Consider the following 21797-nt stretch of genomic DNA (forward strand, 5'->3'; position numbering starts at 1 on the left):
CATGCAATCGTATTTACCCTTTTTAAAGTTTAAGGTGGTGGTTAAGGTTTTGGCATGTTTCCCTTTCCCGATGTCAAGTTTAAAGTTGATTACATTGTGATCACTCGTTCCCAGTGGAACCATGACTTCTACTTCTGTTATCGGTCCGGTGAGACCATTTAGGACCAAGTCCAAGGTGGCGTCGCCTCTTGTCGGCTCTTTTACCATTTGCTCCAGGAAGCAATCCCCTAGCACCTCCAGGAATTTGGCCTCCTTGCCGCAGTTGGAGGCTCCTAGTTTCCAGTCTATTCCTGGGAAATTGAAGTCTCCCAATATAACTACATTGCCTGTCTTGCATACTTGTTTGATTTCCTCCATCATTTCTGAGTCAGTGACCTCCGCCTGTCCTGGGGGACGATAGTAAAGGCCAATTTTTGTATCTGCGCCATTGTGACCAGGAATTTTGATCCAGAGGGACTCCAGCTTCTCTTTCCTGTCTGTTGTAATCATTCCAACATAATCTATTCCTTCCTTAACATATAGGGCAATACCTCCACCTTTCTGCCCTTCTCGATCCCTTCTATATAGTTTGTATCCCTGTAGTACTGTGTCCCATTTGTTTTCTTCATTCCACCATGTTTCTGTTATGCCAATGATATCCATGTTCTCATGTCTTGCTATCGTCTCTAGTTCTCCCATTTTGTTTCCTAGACTTCTAGCATTTGTATTACATAGCAATCTCATCCCCTAAAAATCATTTCGAGAGCTCACAGAATTTACACATTAGCCATCACATTAAATAAAGTGCAATAGCCACAGCTCAGGGCTCCTTTTACTAAGGTGCGCTAGGGCTTTAATGCACGGAATAGCGCAAACTACATTGCCGCGCATGCTGGACCTTTAACGCCAGCATTGAGCTGGCGTTAGTTCTAGCGTGTAGCGTGCGGTGTAGCGCGCGGTAATTTCCTGCGTGCTCTAAAAACGCTAGCGCACCTTAGTAAAAGGAACCCTTAGAGTTCTTAAAATACATCTACCAGGTAGTTTGTTGGTTTTTTTTTTTTAAAGCCTTGTGTCTTTTCAACATCTTTCTAAATTGTAAGCAGTCGGAAGAATTCATCAGGACACTACTACGGACAACATTGCAACCCTGGATTTAACATACCGGACAGTTTTCTCCGTTTCAGAGGTTAATTTCATAGTACCCTCAGACCTTAAATTCCTCCTCGGATGTACTGTCTATCTGCACATGTTACACTTGCTCTCAAGCAGTGTAATGCCTGTGCTTTCAATCTAGGTGTGATTTGTGCAGGATCTGATCATGCTAAAAATAAGTACTTTCTGCCCAAATTTTAAACTGTACATTGCCATCTTATGCTCCACAGGAGGGGTAGTATATCAAGTCTTATTAAACTTAAACATAATTAACCTAATTGTCGTACTATAAATTATCATCAATAAGACCAGTGTTTGCAAATCCAAATTAGATTCCCCTGGTAGGAACTTAACTTGGAATAGATCATCTACCGTATTTTCACGCAAATAACACGCACCCGTATAAAACGCGCACACGTGTATAGCGCGCAGAAATCACGATGATAAGCACAAAAACTTTGGTATAACGCGCTCACGATTATACCGCGCATGCTGCCCGACTCTCCGTTCACCCCCCTGACTTCCGTGCACTGCCCCGCCTCTCCGTGCGCTGTCCCGACTCTCCGTTCACCCCCCCTGACTTCCGTGCACTGCCCCGCCTCTCCGTGCGCTGTCCCGACTCTCCGTTCACCCCCCCCTGACTTCCGTGCACTGCCCTGACTTTCCGTGCGCTGTCCCGACTCTCCGTTCACCCCCCCCTGACTTCCGTGCACTGCCCTGACTTTCCGTGCGCTGTCCCGACTCTCCGTTCACCCCCCTGACTTCCGTGCACTGCCCCGCCTCTCCGTGCGCTGTCCCGACTCTCCGTTCACCCCCCCCCCCCCCGACGTCCGATTCATCCCCCCCCCCGGCAGGACCATTCGCACCCCCACCCCGAAGGACCGCCGACTCCCCGACAATATCGGGCCAGGAGGGAGCCCAAACCCTCCTGGCCACGGCGACCCCCTACCCCCACCCCGCACTACATTACGGGCAGGAGGGATCCCAGGCCCTCCTGCCCTCGACGCAAACCCCCCTCCCCCCCAACGACCGCCCCCCCCAAGAACCTCCGACCGCTCCCCCAGCCGACCCGCGACCCCCCCTGGCGACCCCCACGACCCCCCCACCCCCCTTCCCCGTACCTTTGGTAGTTGGGCCAGAAGGGAGCCCAAACCCTCCTGGCCACGGCGACCCCCTAACCCCACCCCGCACTACATTACGGGCAGGAGGGATCCCAGGCCCTCCTGCCCTCGACGCAAACCACCCTCCCCCCCAACGACCGCCCCCCCCAAGAACCTCCGACCGCTCCCCCAGCCGACCCGCGACCCCCCTGGCGACCCCCACGACCCCCCCACCCCCCTTCCCCGTACCTTTGGAAGTTGGCCGGACAGACGGGAGCCAAACCCGCCTGTCCGGCAGGCAGCCAACGAAGGAATGAGGCCGGATTGGCCCATCCGTCCTAAAGCTCCGCCTACTGGTGGGGCCTAAGGCGCGTGGGCCAATCAGAATAGGCCCTGGAGCCTTAGGTCCCACCTGGGGGCGCGGCCTGAGGCACATGGGCCCAACCCGACCATGTGCCTCAGGCCGCGCCCCCAGGTGGGACCTAAGGCTCCAGGGCCTATTCTGATTGGCCCACGCGCCTTAGGCCCCACCAGTAGGCGGAGCTTTAGGACGGATGGGCCAATCCGGCCTCATTCCTTCGTTGGCTGCCTGCCGGACAGGCGGGTTTGGCTCCCGTCTGTCCGGCCAACTTCCAAAGGTACGGGGAAGGGGGGTGGGGGGTCGTGGGGGTCGGCCAGGGGGGTCGCGGGTCGGCTGGGGGGGCGGTCGGAGGTTCTTGGGGGGGGACGGTCGTTGGGGGGGAGGGGGGTTTGCGTCGAGGGCAGGAGGGCCTGGGATCCCTCCTGCCTGTAATGTAGTGCGGGGTGGGGTTAGGGGGTCGCCGTGGCCAGGAGGGTTTGGGCTCCCTTCTGGCCCGATATTGTCGGGAAGTCGGCGGTCCTTCGGGGTGGGGGTGCGAGTGGTCCTGCCGGGGGGGGGGGGATGTATCGGACGTCGGGGAGTCGGCCGGGCAAGAGGGCTTGGGCTCCCTCTTGCTCCGATCGTGGATGCGGGTGCGGGTGGGAGCGCGTGCGAGTGGTCGTTCGGGGTGGGGGTGCGAGTGGTCCTGCTGGGGGGGTGAATCGGGCGTCGGGCGGGGTGGGAACTATGTTTGAAAACTTTCGTATACCGCGCTCACGCATATAACGCGCGAGGGGTATGCGCGGTAGGTAAAAACGCGTATAACGCGCGCGTTATATGCGTGAAAATACGGTACTATTCAAGTGACATGACTAGGATTACCTGAAATGAAACCACTTTTACAAAAAAAGAAAAAGCACACCCACACAGTGCAGCAACACAGAGACAGATGCATGGTGACAACAGAAAGAGTAACACCAGTCCAGGGCCAGGAATAGTGGCACACTGCCCAGGTCAGGCCGGAACTTCAATCGCGCTTGGATCAATAGCTGGCAAAAGACTCAGGGTTATGCCTTATACTACAAAGGCTACCCCAGCTGCCTACTTTCTCCTATAAGCAAAAGCATTTAGTTAGTGGGTCTCAGGAAATGCAGGCAGCTGGCAAAGTTTCTCTTAGCAATAGAGGCATAACAAACGTGTACTATCTCGCTCATCGTGAAATGTAATTATGCATATCTTACAAGAACGTAGAGCACTTGTTGCAAAATGTAAAGGCTGAACTCCGTTTTTGTGTTGGACATGCAATATAAAGATGACAAAATCACCAAGCAGTGCTATCCGCAGTGTATGCTTTCACAATTTTCAAACGAGAAACTCACAAGCTAAAAAGAAAAATTGATCCAATGACGTACACGGTTCTGTCTCCTGTTCACAAAGCAAGCAGCAAAAGGACTTGGCTACGATGGCCAGTGTCGGAAATTCATCAGTCCTGCTGTATCCGTTCTACTGTGCTCTTAGTTGCCAAACTAACTGCTCCAAATTGCCTGCACCTGCCTCTTTTTCGCCAACTCGACCCCGTGGCAGCTCATGCATACTCCTCCCTTGACAGTGTTTTCAGATTCCTCGCTGGGTGTTCAGTTTTTCATTCTTCAGCTATATTAAAATTGTAGTTTACTTGTGCCATTATGAAATCTGGAATGAAGCACTTCTTTGAGGAAGACATACATAGAAACTGACGGCAGAAAAGGGCCACGGCCCATCCAGTCTGCCCACACTAATGACCCACCTCTACCTTCCTCTATGAAGAGATCCCACGTGCCAATCCCATTTTGTCTTAAAGTCTGGCAAGCTACTGGCCCCAATTACCTGTAGTGGAAGGTTATTCCAGCGATCAACCACCCTTTCGGTGAAGAAATTTCCCACCCCTGAGTTTCAGTGGATGCCCTTTCGTTGCCGCGGGACCTTTGAGAAAGAAGATATCTTCTTCCACCTCGATACGGCCTGTGACATATTTGAACGTCTTGATCATGTCACCCTTCTCTCTGAGTTCCTCGAGTGAGTATAGCTGCAATTTATCCAGCCGTTCCTCATACGGTAGATCCCTGAGACCCGAGACCATCCGAGTGGCCATTCGTTGAACCGACTCAACTCTCAGCACATCTTTGTGGTAATGTGGCCTCCAGAAATGTTCACAGACCTTCCACTCAATCTGTCTCTGCTGTTTTCTTCAGTACTTACTGTCCTTGTGTTGTAAATGACTCTCAGGGCTCTTTTTACTAAGGTACATTAGGGCATTAACGCGTGGAATAGTGCACGCTGAATTCCTGCACGCGCTAGTCCTTAATGCCAGCACTGAGCTGGCATTAGTTCTAGCCGCGTAGCGCGCGGTAATATCCTGCGTGCGCTAAAAACGGTAGCGTACCTTAGCAAAAGGAGCCCTCAGCTTTTCTAGCCAGCTGTGTCTTTGTTCTATTACAGTATTTTTTTTCTTCATATCTTGCATATTCTTTATCAAAGTTCATCCCTGCTCTCCAGCTTTTCTTTACTTCAGAGCTACTAAGTTACCTAGTGAGTGAGACCTTTTGGCCATTGGTCATTTTTCTCAATGGAAGAGAGTAAACAGTGGAGTTCCACAGGGATCTGTACTTGGACCGGTGCTATTTAATTTATTTATAAATGATCTGGAAACTGAAATGACGAGTACCCAGTGCCAGGCCTAACATCTTCTTCAAAACTAAATACGAAGGAACACAACCAAAACATTTTGTTGATTGTTGGAGTTATGTTTTGCCGCATTTTGGGAGGGGGGGGGGGGGGGGGGTTAGCCCTGGAAGATCAGGAACAGTTCCAGACAGAAATGAAAAAAGTACAGAGTACCACAGGTTGAGTAAAAAGTAGAACAAAAAGCTGTTAATACCGTCGGTAGGGCCAAACGCTTTACAATTGCCTATAGGCCCCAATGGGGAACATAAAGAAATTTTTGTTTAGAAATAGAAGGTTTAAAATAAAAACAAGTAAGACGAAGAAAATAATGAAAATAATGAGAATGAAGCTGGAAGGCAAACTTATCTGGATGAAGTCCAGATACGTCTTCTTTACTCCGTGGAAAACTGAAGACCTCGCAAGCTGGCATCGGGTGGGAAGGCACTTGCACTTGTGTGGTGTGGGCAGTCTCAAAGTTTTCTAAAGCTTAAAGCGACAGTACACTTTAGCACCCATCTGTGAGAATATGCTGCCTGCTTGTCCAAGGATAAATTTTATTGCGCCACAATTATTTATATTTAATTTATAGAATGTAAGTGATCTCCTCATGTCATAAGTAGTAGCCATCAAACTGTGTTACTTGTAGTAACTGACAGCAATTTCACATATTCCAAATCCCAGGATCCAATATGCTTATTTTGTATTCAGATGAAGCATAAATTTTTAGACTTAAAAATGTTTTTGTATAGATGAAGAAGTGAAGAATATTTGAGGTGGAGATAGACAAAGAAAATTACATCAAAGAGAATCTCGCTGGATCTTTAGGCTGGGCACCTTAAAACCAGGGGGAATTAATACTGCAGTGGACTGGTGTTCGTTTTTCTAATATATTTTAAAACATGAGAATTTTTTCTATTTTTTTTAAATGACAACCGATGCGCATGTGCTTAGAAATGAATGACATCAAAAAGCTAGAGCTTAATAGCGCATGCGTGGCTTTGGTCAGTTGCCAGCGCCATTTTGCTTTGTAACGGAAACTAAGCTGCTCAGTGAGTAACCGCGTATAATGTTGTATTAATTGTCTGATATATAGGAAATATTTTATGTTATAACCAATGATATTTATTTAATTATTGTAGCCTTAACGCAGACCCCTGAAGAAGCCGTTAAGAAGGCAAAATGGGTCCCGTTGGGCCAAAAAAAGTAGCAGGTTTACCGGCAACAAAGTTGAAACAAAAGATAAGTGCTGGTTACTGTTACTTTAGTTTTTGCACTAAGCATTAGGCACTTTATAATTTTTAAAAAAGCAGCATGCAAAAAGCTTGATGAAAGATACCCTATTCCTGCCAAGGCTGATTTAAAAACTTCATGACTAATCAGTGCAGGCGTCTGATAGCTTAGATGCAAATTAATCTACATATATTGATGACAATTATATGTATAAGTCCTGATGGTATGCTAGTTTGTTGACAAAGAGGACTTTTTTCCATTGTTGATTGCTCAGTGTTTTCACCAGAAATGTAGGCCAGGGTTATTAAGGCCTACACTTCTGGCATCTGTTACATGAATCGTGCCTGGGGGGGGCGCTCTTTGACACCTAACGCCACTACTGGCATTAGCCCGCCTACAGTGGTATTAGGCATCATGCAGCACCTCTGTAGATGCAATTCTGGTGCTATTTTTTTTAGCGCTGGTAGGCACCTACATTTTTCTTTTAAATGCTTTTTTTTTCCTTTTAAAAAATGGCATTTTCAACTTAAGTTAGGCCTCTAACTTAAGGCACCATTTATAGAATCTGGGCCTAAGTGCTCAAGCATTAATCCTGTGCTAATCAAATGGTGCATGGCAATGCCGACAAGCTAACTGACAAGCACAGAAACACATCTCTCCACCTTCCAGACACACCCCCTTGACCAAAAAGTAATCATTATTTTTTTTAGTACATGGATGGCATGCACATATTTGAAAGTTATCATGGGACACATCAGCATGCCCCATGATAAGAAGTAGAGAATGACACGGTGACAAAATTCATCACTGTTCCCGTCCCCGCGGATAACCGCGGGAAATAATCCCATGTCATTTTTTAGTGTCTATTTCAACCTCGGTCCTTCTACACCAGCATTCTTCAGAGCAAAGCTTGCGGGTCAGTGGTTGTGGCCATTCATACTCTGATTCTTATGTGAGCCAAGGATAATGAAGCCATTGTGACAACACTGATGTGATTGGCTCTTAGGCACTGGTGGAATGAGGCATTATGACATCACAATATCTGCTCTGGATACCAGAGACTGTCATTCTTTAGTGTCTATCTCAACCTCAGTCCTTCTACACCAGAATTCTTTAAAGCAAAGCTTGCGGGTCAGTGGTTGTGCCCAATTATACTCTGATTCTTCTCTCTCTCCTTAAAGAATGACATGAAGATGGTTTCCCGCGGTTATCCGCGGGGACGGGAACGGTGATGAATTTTGTCACCGTGTCATTCTCTAGTAAGAAGCCCTTTTAAGCTGAAGTAAACATGCATTAGTGCTTAATGGAGCTAAGTAAAAGGACCCCTAAATATCTTGTCATAGAGGCCAGACTTAATGGGCGTTTATGCAGCTAACCTTTGTGCTTGGGCTTTTTCTCCTTTCTGACACTGGCAGTGTGACAGCCTGCAGCTGTTGCCTTGGCTGCTTTGGTTGGCTTTGGAGGTTGGGAGTCTGCTAGAACCTGTACGTCTTCCTGTTCGGCCTCCTGCACTGCTTGACAGGATCAGGGCATGCAGAAAGCAAGAGACAGAAACAAGCACAGATGTAAGAATTATACAGTGCACTTAAGAAGCAAAGCAGAGGTTTAGATTTGGAAGAACAATTGCATGGCAGAAGCAGAGAACAAAATAGGCACAGCAAAAGTGAAAACCTGAATATCACAGGCTCAATAGTACCATTGATATTATATGACTCTTGAACTGTTTGAAGCTACACATCACAGTTCTGTAGAATGAAATGTGCAATACATAGTAACATAGTAGATGACGGCAGATAAAGACCCGAATGGTCCATCCAGTCTGCCCAACCTGATTCAACCCAAATTTTTTTTTTTTTTAATTTTTTTTTTTAATTTTTCTTCCTAGCTATTTCTGGGCAAGAATCCAAAGCTCCACCCGGCTCCGTGCCTGGGTTCCAACTGCCAAAATCTCCGCCAAGACCCACTCCAGCCCATCCACACCCTCCCAGCCATTGAAGCAATGTTAGCTCATATTATTAGTTTATAATTTTAAAAATCTTGCTGCTGCCACAACTTAAAAAAAAACAAAACTATAATTCTGTAAAGATGCTGTTTACCTTCAATATCAGAAAAATGAAGTAGTTACCTTCTAGCTGTGAGAGAAAAGCAACTTCAGTCCTTCCTCTTTTGATAATAGAATGAATTTTACTGACCATAAAGACAAAGCCTAAATAATTTCTGCATATATTTGAAATGTTAAAGAAATAGAATAAAACTGGTCTCAAAATACACATTTCTTCTGTTAAGATGTTGTTTGTAAGTATGGCGCACCATATTGAATAACTGGATTGCAGATAATATGGTACTTTTCCAGTGTGAAGCAAAAGTATGACTATGAATTTCAAATGCAAATGTCCTTTTTAGCCCCGCCCCCTTTACGAAGCCGTATTAGGCTTTTTTATCGCCGGCCACGGCGGTTATTAGTTCCAACCCTAATAGAATTCCTATGAGCTCGGAGCTAATACGCCGCAGACGGCGATAAAAAAAGCCTAACGCGGCTTCGTAAAAAGGGGGGGAGGGGTAATATTAGGAAAATGCCCTAAAAATTGAGACACACGTGAATTTTGTGCTTAAAAGTAAATTAAATCTCTTTTTTCAGTCATACTTTACAAACAAGCAAAAGCTCTGAAACTCCACTCACCATTGTTTGCAAACAGGTTTGGTGTGACAGGACCATAAAACGGAGCTGTGGCATGGTCAGTTTTTAAATATTTGTCATGCTAGTTGGGTTAGCTTTCAATGTAAATACATTACGATTTTATAAGAACAGTATATGAATGAAGCCAGATGGCCCAGATTATTCAAAGGAAAAAAAACTTTAAAATAATTTTATATCATAATCTATCTAGTAATGCTTACTTTTCCATTTTAAAGTTGCCCTTTTTGCTATAAAATCATGCATAGTTGAAGATAGAGAATATATTTTAACAGAATTTTCTAGGAGACTCTCATGATTCAGCCTATGGGCAAAACATGAATTCATGTCGAGCTAAATAGCCTCCAGGAGAAATGAAGTTTGGATCTTCACAAAAAAAAAGATAAGTTTATTGATTTAACAGCTGGAGAAGATTTTGATTTAAATTAATATGTTTTCAAGGAATATATAAAAAACATAAATAGATCCTGATGACCTAATGAAGAAGATGGAAATCCTTTAAATGCTGACTATACAGTTAAGATACATTAAAGGTTATATCTCAGAAGGTCATTTACTGCAAATTGAATTGTGACTAGAGAATGCATATGCTTGTTTTTGATAGTTAAAGTGTGATTATTCTAAACACACATGTAACATACATGTAAATGTTGGCACTTAAGAGTTACAGAAGTGCCCTTTAAATGCACTGTTTCTTTTCAAATGATAGAAGTTACGTCAAGATTTTATTACAGGGTAAAACTAACAAAGCCCATCTTTCAGTTTGGCCCCTGGTTCTAGATTTTCCAGTACATTTGTACATTACTAGTTTTGTTTGTGCCATTGGTATATACTACCTATATTATTTCAGAAGGATAAGTGATTTATAGGATTTCTGGAATTCCACAGGCCAGATACATCCCCAGACAGCCTATTTGATGCTCAGCATTAGCCTCTTTTTTTTTTTTTTCCTGGAGTGTTAGAAGCCTTTCATTGTGATGTGGAAGTCATTCCCTGCAATTAGGCTTGCATTTAAATGTCCTTGCACAGCAATGTCTTACTTAAGTACTACTGACAGTGGTTTCAAATGAGTTGTTTCCAAACTTGTAACCAGCATGCTTGCTCAATAATACTGGATTTCTTCCAATTCCTAAGAGCCTCCTTTGTAATAAGTAACTTTCACTAATTTTTGTAAACCGTGATAAAATCTCCCTGTTTTATGTTGGTGCCTCTCTAAATTATATTTGCATTCTTTGCTACCACTTTTAGTTCTGGATACTTACCTTATTGTGAACCACGGACACTGTTTTAAAAGGGATGCACTTTTTCTCAAAAAAAAAAAACAAAAACAACCTCCTGAGGCAGAGCACCTAAATTGGAGGCACCTCTGGGAGCCTAGGGAGGCACGTAAGCCCGCTGAAGCTCACTTAAAGCTAGGCGTGAGCATGGCTTGGCTTGGAAATAGCTTTAGGCGGACCTTGGGGGCTGTACGCATCTCCCTAGGCCCGTGGAAGACGCGTACAGTGTAGGCCAGCAAACTGACGCAGCTGCTGAGCTTATCGTGACAAGGGATCTTCCTGCCATGATATGTTTAGCGGCTGCCCATCCCCCCTCCCCCGTACATCGCCAGCAAGAGGGATACCCAATCCTCCTGCAGCCCCCCAACCCCAAACGATCACAGCAGGAGGGATGCCCAGTCCCTCTTGCTCGGCACCCGTGAACCCATCCTAATGTTCGCCTGCAGAAGAGATGCCCAATATCTCCTGCCGGAACCCACCCCCCACGAACGATAGCAGCATGAGGGATGACCAGTCCCTCCTGCCCACCACCCCTGAACCCACCCCAATGTAGGAGGGATGCCCAAATCCTCCTGCTGACAGACCCAACCCCCCGAATGTTCACCCCCCAGACTTCCCTCGAAAGATCGCCTCATCCCCACCCGAACCCCCAGACCACCCCACCCCCAACAAGACCGCACCCAGAACCCCTTAACCTGTTTTTGTTGGCTGGATGGATGGCTCTTGTCTGCATCCAGCCGGCAGGCCCCCTTTGAAGGAATGAAGGCTCTACCCCTTCCCTGTAATAGGGGCCATAGGCACCTGGGCCAACCATCCGGGAGTGGCCTAAGATCCCGATTGGCCAGATCCATTAGGCCACCCTTAGGCTACTGTCGTTGCATCATTGGATATGGTCCAGACTGCTTGGCCTTTCAGCATCTTCTGTAATCCCGTCAGAGCTAATCGAATGGCTCTGAGCTCCAACTCTCCTGAGCAGGCCAGCGATTGCAATGAGCTCCCCAGTCCCAGGAGGCAAAGTGTAGTGGAACGCCCCAGTGGAATGATTGTGTGAGAAGCCCCCAGGCCATGTTTGCTCGGCTTCCAGAGTCCAAGATAGACAGGTCTGCAAGGCATCCCTGTGTGGAGTCTAGTGAGAGAGCAAAGTTTGTTGTAGAGGATGCATGTGTGCCCTTGCCCAAGGAACACATCCAGCGTGGAAACCGTTGGTCCTAGAACCTAATGATAATCCCATGCCGAAGGAGTCGGATGCTCCAGAAGAGAAGAAATCTGAGCACACAGTTTCTGCCAGTGGGCTACTGGTAGAGAGAAGCGGCCCACTGCTGGGTCGAAAGGAACTCCAAGGAATCCAAGTGAGTGTGTGGGGATCCAATGGTTCTTTTTTTTCTGTTTTGAATCTGACAATCCAATCCAGGTCTTCCAGCCCCAAGTGTACAAGAAAAATCATACATAGGTTCAAAAACAACACTTGATAAATCCATCAAGACAATAACAATTATATATATATATATAAACCCTCCCTCCCTCCCAACACTATTCTTCTTAATTCATTTTACCCTCTCTTCAAGTGTACAATCCCTCCCCCCACCCTTCCTTAAATAATGTATCTTCAAAAGAAAAATGGTGTTTATTCATTACAAAAAAAGATGTACATTGTATTTATTTATTTATATACCACTTCTTACCTTATTACATTCAGGTACTCAAGCATTTTTCCCTATCTATCCTGGCAGGTCACAAGGAGCAGGGCGCTGAGGCTGTAGCTCTAACCACTGTGCCACACACTCCCACTCACTGTGACCCGAGAGGATCCGTTAGAAGTGCTGCAAGCCTGCTTTCAGCTCTCTCACAGTAGCTGGATGACAATAATCACTGCCACAATGCTGATCTTTGGGCTGCCAGTCAGACTCCAATATCTGAATATATCTCCACCCATGTGGACCATCGTAAGCACACAGGATCAGCGGAGGCGCGATGACGCAGCCGGCACCCTACAAGACACCGCTGAGCCTTAAACTTAAGGGCGCCTAACAGCCTGCACTCGACCCCTGATTAACAGAAGGTGAGACCACCTCAGGGACGGCCTTGAGGTCCAGAGAAAACGATGCAGGCTGGCCCCTGCAAGATGGCAGTCAAGAAAGAATTCCAAGAGCAGCTTGGAAAGATTTCTAGGCTCTTCTGTGGTTTAAAGTATTTTCAGAATCGGCAGCTTTCACAATATTTCCCAGAAATATATTGTCCTACTTATCCCTGCTGAAAAATAACTAGCTTGCTTTATAAACGCAAAAGAACATTAAGTTGGCATACACTTCCTGATCAGCTGTGCATCTGTTAATAAAAAGGAATCTCCATGGCAACCTATTTTTCAGTCTCGTGAACAGAGAGTCATGGAAGATATTGCAGATATTCTAAATGTCTTAATTCATAACAGTCTTTCAAACCATTTTGGTGTTGCTCTTCATTTGCTTTTTGGCAATTATTGATTTGCCCTCTGTTAGACTCTTGGGTAGTTGCAACGGGTATTCCAATTGCTATATACAAACAAGGTTAGTTATCAAGAAAAATCTTTCCAAATAATTGATACATTTTGTAACATTAGTACATTTACTGAATAAACTGCAGGAATTATTTAGATCTTAGCTCAAAATATCTTTCACCCCAAATGCCTGAACAGCCCAGTTTTATTTCATGGCTTATTTCATTTGAAAAAAGTGCTTGGAAACTCAAATGGCCCAAAAAGATTAAATTGTAAAGAGCAATGCCAACTGGTAATACGTCTCTGAAATAAAAGAAAACAAAATAAAAATTCAAACCTTTTTTCAACAAGAAAAAAATAGCAGAGATAAAAGTTTGTTTTGGTGTCTGAAATAGCTGTTCACATCAAAACCAAGCAGAGACTCTTTTTTTCTAGCTGTTGAAATTGTGACTGGGCGGTATTGTACAATGGAACAATTTTCAAAGGATTTCTGTCAATTAAACATGTTTATCTAAGGAAGACCACCTCTTAAAAATTATTCTCCCCAGCTTTACAAGAGAAACGGATGTTGTTAGGTGAGGGAGCCAGCTGAATCGTGTGCTGAGATTTTGCATAGAAATCATGAAAATATTGGCAGGTCCGCAGGCTGTTCCACCAATTCTTAACTCACCTACCCCATATTTGATACCACATAAACTTGCAAGTTGTTTGCAAGATAGAGAACACAGACGTACCATGGTAAATTGTGCTGCTGTTGCTGTTCAGATAAGACTCGACCAGCGGGGCCTGCTCTTCAGAATGCTTCATCCTGCGTGCTCTTGCTCGACTGTCCACATTGGACTGAACCATCAGTGGCTCTTGGCGCTTCTTTTTCTGTTTCTGTTCTAGCAGTGCACGCTAGGAGGAAAAATGTTTTAAAATCAAGATAACTTATTATTTCTGTCAGTAATGAGTCCTTTTACAAAGCTGCAGTGAAGGGTCCATAGACATAATCGCGGAAGACAAAGGCGCGCGCCGACAACTGAGCGCAAGATGGAGGCGCGCGCCGAAGAAAATTACTGTTTTTAGGGGCTCCGACGGGGAGTTTTGTTGGGGAGCCCCCCCACTTTACTTAATACAGATCGCGGCGGCGTTGTGGGGGGTTTGGGGGATTGTAACCCCCCACATTTTACTGGAAACTTAACTTTTTCCCGAAAAACAGGGAAAAAGTGAAGTTTTCAGTAAAATGTGGGGGGTTACAACCCCCCAAACCCCCCACAATGCCCCCACAACGCGGCACGATCTGTATTAAGTAAAGTGGGGGGGTTCCCCCCCCACGCCCCCCGTCGGAGCCCCTAAAAACAGTAATTTTCTTTGGTGCGTGCCTCCACGCTGCGCTCAATTGTCTGCGCGCGCCTTTGTCCCAGCGCGCTTTTGACCTGACACCGCAGTGAAGCATTAATATTTGTTTACTGCAGCATTAAAGGGCTTGCTGTGGGGTGGGCTGTGGCATTCCGCAGTAATTCTGAAATGTACACATGCAAACCACATGTAATCTTTTCCTTTTTGCCAGGAAGGCTTATCTAGGAGCAGAGACTGGGCACAGCTATGCTAATCAGTTAGTTCATTGGCATTCCCGCATGCTGATTAGCTTGTAATTAGCACATAAGCCATTACCACCTACAAAATAGCTGGTGGTAAGGGTCCACGAACTGATGACAATATTGGAGTGTGGCCATTAATGCTGAAAATAGAAAGTTTGCCATTTTCTGGCTGTGGAAGAAATGCTGATTAACTTGTCTTCAAGATCTGGTCACTGTCCCCCTCCTGTGGGAAAAAGTGGCCACAGTGAGTGAGAAAGACCCATGTAAAGGTATGTTAAGGCCACTTTTTGCTACAGCTTTGTAAAAGGTCCTCTAAGTTTGTTAACAATGAACAGTGCAGGTTAACTGTATATATATATATATTCTTGGGCATCAACCATAGACTGCAATTTTCAAAACAGTACACTTAGGGCTCCTTTTACGAAGCCGCGGTAGCGGCTTTAATGCGCGTGACTTTTAATCACGCACTAACCCCGCGCTAGCCGCAAAACTACCGCCTTCGTAAAAGGAGCCCTTAGTTGGGTACTTTCACCTGTGGAATTTGCATTGATTGTCAAAGAAAAATGTACATTGTTTGGGGAAAAAACATTCATAGGTCTTCATCGGCTTTTCTTGCATACACTGCACTTTTTCCAGAAACAATATATAGGGTGTCAATTTTCCGCCAGCATAGTCACTATATTACCACCGATATTAATATGTCTATTCATTATCCACATAGATCTACGGAGTGCAGTGAGTGCACCAGTATGTCCATTTAGTTCGATAAACCTAAATGAAATGGAAAATATCCATTCAGCAGCTGAACAACACTACTACACTTCTCCCTCCGTATTTGCGGTTTCGTCAATCGCGGTTTCGATTATTCACGGTTTTTAGTATGCTCGATCCTCCCCTCATTATGTCACTGAAATCGCCGATTCACACCTTTTACAGAGAAAATCGCTGATTCCCAGCAATGCACAGAGAAAATCGTTGATTCCCAGCAATGCACAAAGAAAATCGCTGATTTCAAGTTTCATAGAGAAAACCACTGATCCCCAGCATTTAAAGATAAAATCACTGATTCCCAGCACTTTTTCCCAGCACTGCACAGAGAAATTGCTGATTCCCAGTTGCACAGAGAAAACCGATGATTCCCAGCGTTTAAAGATAAAATCGCTGATTCCCAGCAATGCACATAGAAATCGCTGATTCCCAGTTGCACAGAGAAAATAGCTGACTCCCACCATGGCTACAAAGCGCAAGAATCCTGGTTCTACTGAAAGTGCTCCCAAGAGGGAAAAAAAAGTGAAAACCTTACAAGAAAAGGTTGAATTATTGGATATACTTCAGTGAGTAAAGTCATTCTCCACTGTTGCTCGGCATTATGGCATTAATGAGTCAATCGTTAGGTACATAAAGAAGAATGAAAAAGCAATCCGTGAAGCTGTTGCAGCAGCTACTCCTGCAGGTGCGAAGTTATCTATCTCTCTCATATGGAAGCTGCAACATTTCTGTGAGTGTAGGATATATATGTAAGCATAGATTAATAAATATGGATTTAGTTAAGGGAAATCTTGTCTCACTAATCTACTATACTCTTTTTTTATTTAAGTGCAGAATGCCTCAGCAAGTCAAGTCAGCCCTAGAGCAGCCAACAGCAGACCCAACAAGGAGAGAGGAACTGAAACTGAACGGGACTCCCCCAGACCCCAACCAATATAGGCCCATATTGGGCTATGTGGAGAGGGAAGAAAATGGCTACCACCAAAAGGAGAGTGAGCCAAAAAGTCACCAACTAAACTAAACTAAACTAAACTAAACCTTAGGTTTGTATACCACATCATCTCCACATTCGTAGAGCTCGGCACGGTTTACAGGAGATGGGATAGAAAGGAACTACAATGAAGGGTTAGAGGTCCAAGTATGGAGAGTTTTTAGAGGGCTTAGAATGCCAGAGATGGAATAAGTATCAGATTTTTGAGAAAAGCCAAGTCTTCAGATGTTTGCGGAAAAGTTGGAGAGAGCTCAGATTCCGAAGAGAGGAAAGGTTGTTCCAGAGCTCGGTGATTCTGAAGGGAAGGGAGGTCCCTAGTTTTCCTGTATGGGAAATGCCTCTTAATGAGGGGAAGGATAGTTTTAATTTGTGGGTGGATCTGGTGGTATTAGGGTTTGAGGAGTTCCAAGAAAGAGGGATACAGGAAGGGAGGATGCCGTGTAGGATTTTGAAAGCTAGACAGGCGCATTTGAAGTGGACCCTGGCGATTATCGGTAACCAGTGAAGCTTGGACAGAAGCGGAGAGACATGGTCAAATTTACTTTTTGCGAAGATAAGCTTGGCCGAGGCATTCTGAATCCGCTGGAGTCTATGAAGGTTTTTCTTAGTTAGGCTTAAGTAGATAGAGTTGCAATAGTCCAATCTGGAAAGGATGATGAATTGGACAAGGACGGTAAAGTGATTTTGATGGAAACAGGATCTAACTTACCTCAGCATGTGAAGGTTGAAAAAGCATTTTTTTACCAAGGAATTGAGGTGGTCGTTGAAGGACAATGTAGAATCGATAATGATGCCCAGAACATTGCTTGAGAACTGAAGCTGCAGAGGGCAGAGAGATGGAGGAGGGAAGTTGGTCTAGTTTTGGACCAAGCCAAAGGAGTCTTGGACTTGTTTAGTTTCATTTGAACAATGCGGGCCCAGGATTGGAGGTTCATTATGTTCTCAGAAAGGTTGGTGAGGTTCGAATCAGTTTCGAGGAGGACGAGGATGTCGTCAGCATAACTGTAAATTGTTTCAAGGGGGATGGGTGGAGGAGTTTTAGGGAGGTCATATAAATGTTGAAAAGGATGGGAGATAGAGGTGAACCTTGCGGGACTCCACATATTGGTTTCCAGGGGGAGGATGAGGTGCCATTCATGTTGACAGCGTAAGAACGAGAGCTTAGGAATTTTGAGAACCAGTCTAGGATTGTGGAGTTAATGCCTATCTCAGAGAGTTAGTAAACGAGAATATCATGCTGGACAATGTCGAAAGCGATGGAAAGGTCGAATTGTAGGAGGACGGCAAACTTATTTCAGGACGACAAACTTATTTCAAGAGTGAAGTTATTGAACCTTTGAGATCAAGGAGGTCAATAGGGATTTGGTGCTGAAGTTGGGACAAAAGCCATATTGGTAAGGAAGAAGAATAGAGAATCTCTCTAAGTATGATGAGAGTTGGGTAGATATGATGGACTCTAGCATCTTGGTTAAGAGAGGGATATTTGCTATTGGGCGATAGCTGGATGGTGTGGAAGGGTCTAGGTCAAATTTTTTTAGTAGTGGGGTCAAGGCAATATGACCCATTTCTGGGGAAAAAAGGCCCGAATGTAGGGCAGAGTTTATGAATTTGGTAATAGAAGAGATGGCCAGTGCGTGAATTTTCTCGTATAGGTAGGAGGGGAATGGATCCAAGGAACAACTGCAGGATTTCAGTTTGAGGCAGAGTTTGAAAACCAGGGATTCAGATACGTGCTCAAAGGTAGTCCAGGATCTGTCGACTGGGATAGGGTTGGAGACCTTTTGGGTAGAATTGGAGTCGGTGGGTATCAGGGAGTTGTAGGAGACTGAAGGTGGGAAGGAACATCTCAGGGTAGAGACCTTTTCGTTGAAGAATTTTGCCAGAACATCGGCTGAGGGAGAGGAGGGGAGCGGGGTGGGGTCTTTTTTGGAGGTTAAGGAACGTCAGTTATTGAATAATGTACTACTCTAATTGTTGGATCTGGAGATTTTGTCGCCGTAGAAGTTCTTCCTTGCTTTTTTAGCACTGTATTGTACAGTTTAATATTGACTCTCTAGGACTGTCTATCTATAGGGGATTTGGATTTTTTCCATATGCTTTCCAGGGCTCGACATTTCTGCTTTAGTTCTCTGTGATATGGGAGGTACCATAAGTCAATAGACTCTAGAGCCAGGGCCAAGACTGACTGAAAAAGAAGCCCTGCTTCTGTGCTTCCCATAATGTTCATACCACAGCCACATGAAGGACAGAACAAACACAGACAGGAGATATAAATGTCAAAGTCACCACAGTACGACACCACAACCCTGGCTCACTTTGGAACCAGCAGTGACTGAAGAAGTAGTCCTGCTACCCTGCAGGAAAACTCATTCCCACAAAATGCTGCAGCAGTAGTAGTGCTCTGTTTTCCCTTTATTTTTTAATGTGAGGATGGCAAAGGGAGTGGCAGGAGATGAGGAAGGTAGGAGGGAGGGATCTGGTGCCACCAGGTATAACCCAGAAATAGGCAGATCCCAAATCTAAACCTCCTTGCTCAATTGAACTGGGAAACCTAGAATTGGAGCAGTCCAGAAGATGAAACCTAGAGCTTGTGAGAGCCCATCCATCCCTGGAGACAGAGAATACAGGCTGACCAGGAAGCTTGCCATCCTATAAGACAAAGCTCCGTTTGGTTCTCTCTATCTCCATCTGCTGTTACATGGTAATAACCCAAACATCTCTGGATTCCTCTGCTGCTGATGACAAAGAAGCAGATCATTTTTACATGTACATACAGTTCTCGACTTTACAGTAATTTGATTTTATTCTGAAGGCTCTGTTTTCCATAAATGATTTCAATTAAGCCTTTATCTAAACTAAACTAAACTAAACCTTAGGTTTGTATACCGCATCATCTCCGCAAGCGCAGAGCTCGGCACGGTTTACAGAGGTTAGGAGGAAAGGAACTACAAAGATGGATATAGGAGAGGGAATAAGAAGATAGGGAGGGAACAGGGTACTAGAGAACGAGGGGTGATTAGATTTTTGAAAAGAGCCAAGTTTTCAGATGTTTACGGAAGGATTGGAAGGAGCTGACATTTCTGAGCGGGGATGAGAGGTTGTTCCAGAGTTCTGTGGTTCTAAAAGGGAGGGATGTTCCAAGTTTTCCTGCGCGGGATATACCTTTTGTAGATGGGAAAGATAGTTTCAGTTTTTGGGAGGATCTAGAGGAGAGTGGGTTAGAGGAATTCCAAAAGAGTGGGATAACGGGGGGTAGGATGCCATGTAGAATCTTGAAGGATAAGCAGGCACATTTGTAGAGGACTCTGGAGTATACTGGGAGCCAGTGAAGCTTGGAGAGGAGAGGGGAGACGTGATCAAACTTGCCTTTTGTGAAAATAAGCTTGGCCGCGGCGTTCTGAATTAGTTGAAGTCTGTGGAGGTTTTTCTTAGTTAGGCATATATAGAGGGAGTTGCAGTAGTCCAGTCTGGAGAGGATGGTGGATTGAACGAGGATGGCGAAATGAGAATGGTGAAAGTAGGATCTTACTTTCCTCAACATATGGAGGCTAAAGAAGCATTTTTTTACCATGTCTGACAATATTTCATTTGCCTTGCACATGCACAGAGGAAAACAGAAACACACACAAATATACAGGCACATGTACATATAAACATACCTACATTTTTTATGTATGTTGCTTCACATTCACCCTCCACCCCTTCCCACTGTCATAGTCCCCTTTTTGTTCCACTGGCTCTTAGTGATTCAGATGTGAAAGTCATTTCTTTTGTTGTAAGTTCAACTGTAACATCTACTCCCTGATATTCAGCACCATTAAACCAGCCAGGAATAGCTCCTGGCCAGTTAAATAGCATTTGGCTAGCTAACTGCTATTATCTCCACTGAATATTTGCAGTTAGTGGCTAGCTGGCTATGTTGAGTGACTTAGCCGGCTAGCCACAAAGACCGGGCCAGCTAAGTTTAGCAGCTTAATCATGCCACATAAATTGCAAGCTTAACTTAACCAGCTAGCGCTGAATATTAACTTAACTGGTGATATCTATAGGCTGGTCAGTGTAGTCTGCTTCTAATTGTTACGCCCACTTGCTCCTATTAGTAAATCTAAAATTACATGTTGGCTTGGTATAATGGTACCCTGTGCTTAAATTTTAAAATTTATCATAAGAAATCTGTTGACAATGACATCTAATGGTTAGATATTTTATCGCACTTGGAAAAAGTAGTAAAATTAAAACCAACTTAAAAGGAAAGTTTGAGAACTCTCTCTTCTCTTTCTCCACATAGAGACAACTCACATGCACAGAAGGGTTGGCAAGAATTTCATGAGCAAAGTGACGCATGATTTATCTACTTGTATATTCTACAAATATCTACAAACATCTTTATAAAACTTGATCGTATATATTTTATTTACCTATTTATCAGCAGTAATTTATTAGGGGGAAAAGTAGTTTCACAAGCTCACCTGTCGGTCAAGCTTCTGTTGGCGCAGACTGCTGCTTTCATCATCTAAAACACTTCAAAGACATAAATAATAATTAATTTATTATAATTAAAGGAACCGCAGAAAGTATGTTCTAACTAATAATAAATACATCACTATTCAGATAATGAAATGTACAAGAATCACTGACATATATTCTACTGTTTCCTAGACAATTTTCACATAGCACATTTGGAAATGTCAGTGATTAAATCCGCAATCCATTATGCATTCAACAAAACTACTCTACTCCTTTTTCCCCATAGCACAAATTATAAAAATCTAAAATGCATTCCAAACAAATATGTAATTTACACAATCATAAAATAATACAATGTTATTTATTGAGCCCGATGTTACACTAATTTTCCTACAATTTTCCTTCTGATGACCACCCCAGACTATAGGACGTTCAGAAAAGAAATAAAAACCACACTTTTCAAGAAATTCCTGAAACAGCAATAACAACACGACCTCTAAATGCTCTTAAGATCTACAACTTACCTCTCTAGCTAATCGTTGTAATTCTGTCTTTTTTAAATTAACCTTTTGTAATCCGCCTTGAACCGCAAGGTAATGGCGGAATAGAAATCCCTAATGTAATGTAATGTAATGTAATATTCAGAGAAAGCCCAATCTCTGACAAAACAGTTACCACAAAGGACAAATCCTTAGGGGCAAATTCTGTATAAGATGCCGTTCTCAGCCGCCGCTTAAGAAGCGGCTGAGAATCGTACACCAGCATCCTATACAGCAGTGTTTGTCAACATGTGGTACAGGGGTATGCGGGTCCCTTGTTGGGGGGGTACTTGGGATGGCCACCATGAAGAACAATCCCTGTCCGCCTGTCCGTCGAAGCCACGCTGCTACAGCTGGGGATCCTTCCTTGATGCCTGCCCCCCCTGCTGAAGCCACTGCCGGGGATCTTCCCCCCCCCCTCCTCCTCCCTCCCGAAGCCGACCCACAGGGCTTCCCTCTGATGTCAGAGCTGACATCAGAGGAAAGCCTTCCGGGTCAGC

General features: G+C 44.6%; 1 protein-coding gene across 7 annotated transcripts in view; it reads right to left on the minus strand.

Moving 5' to 3' along the window:
* The window catches only part of TUB (TUB bipartite transcription factor), a 186258-nt gene that overhangs the window by 45204 nt on the left and 119257 nt on the right, over positions 1-21797 (minus strand). For 5 of the 7 annotated variants that reach the window (XM_033928541.1, XM_033928540.1, XM_033928543.1 and 2 more), the window contains 3 exons: positions 20761-20812; positions 13684-13846; positions 7881-8018 (listed from right to left, as the gene is read on the minus strand). In XM_033928541.1, the coding sequence (XP_033784432.1) occupies positions 7881-8018; positions 13684-13846; positions 20761-20812 (353 nt within the window). The remainder of the gene's footprint in view (positions 1-7880; positions 8019-13683; positions 13847-20760; positions 20813-21797) is intronic. The other 2 variants (XM_033928542.1, XM_033928544.1) reach the window with 2 other exon arrangements.

This window comes from Geotrypetes seraphini, chromosome 19 (genome assembly GCF_902459505.1).
Source record: "Geotrypetes seraphini chromosome 19, aGeoSer1.1, whole genome shotgun sequence".
NCBI classification, from domain to species: domain Eukaryota; kingdom Metazoa; phylum Chordata; class Amphibia; order Gymnophiona; family Dermophiidae; genus Geotrypetes; species Geotrypetes seraphini.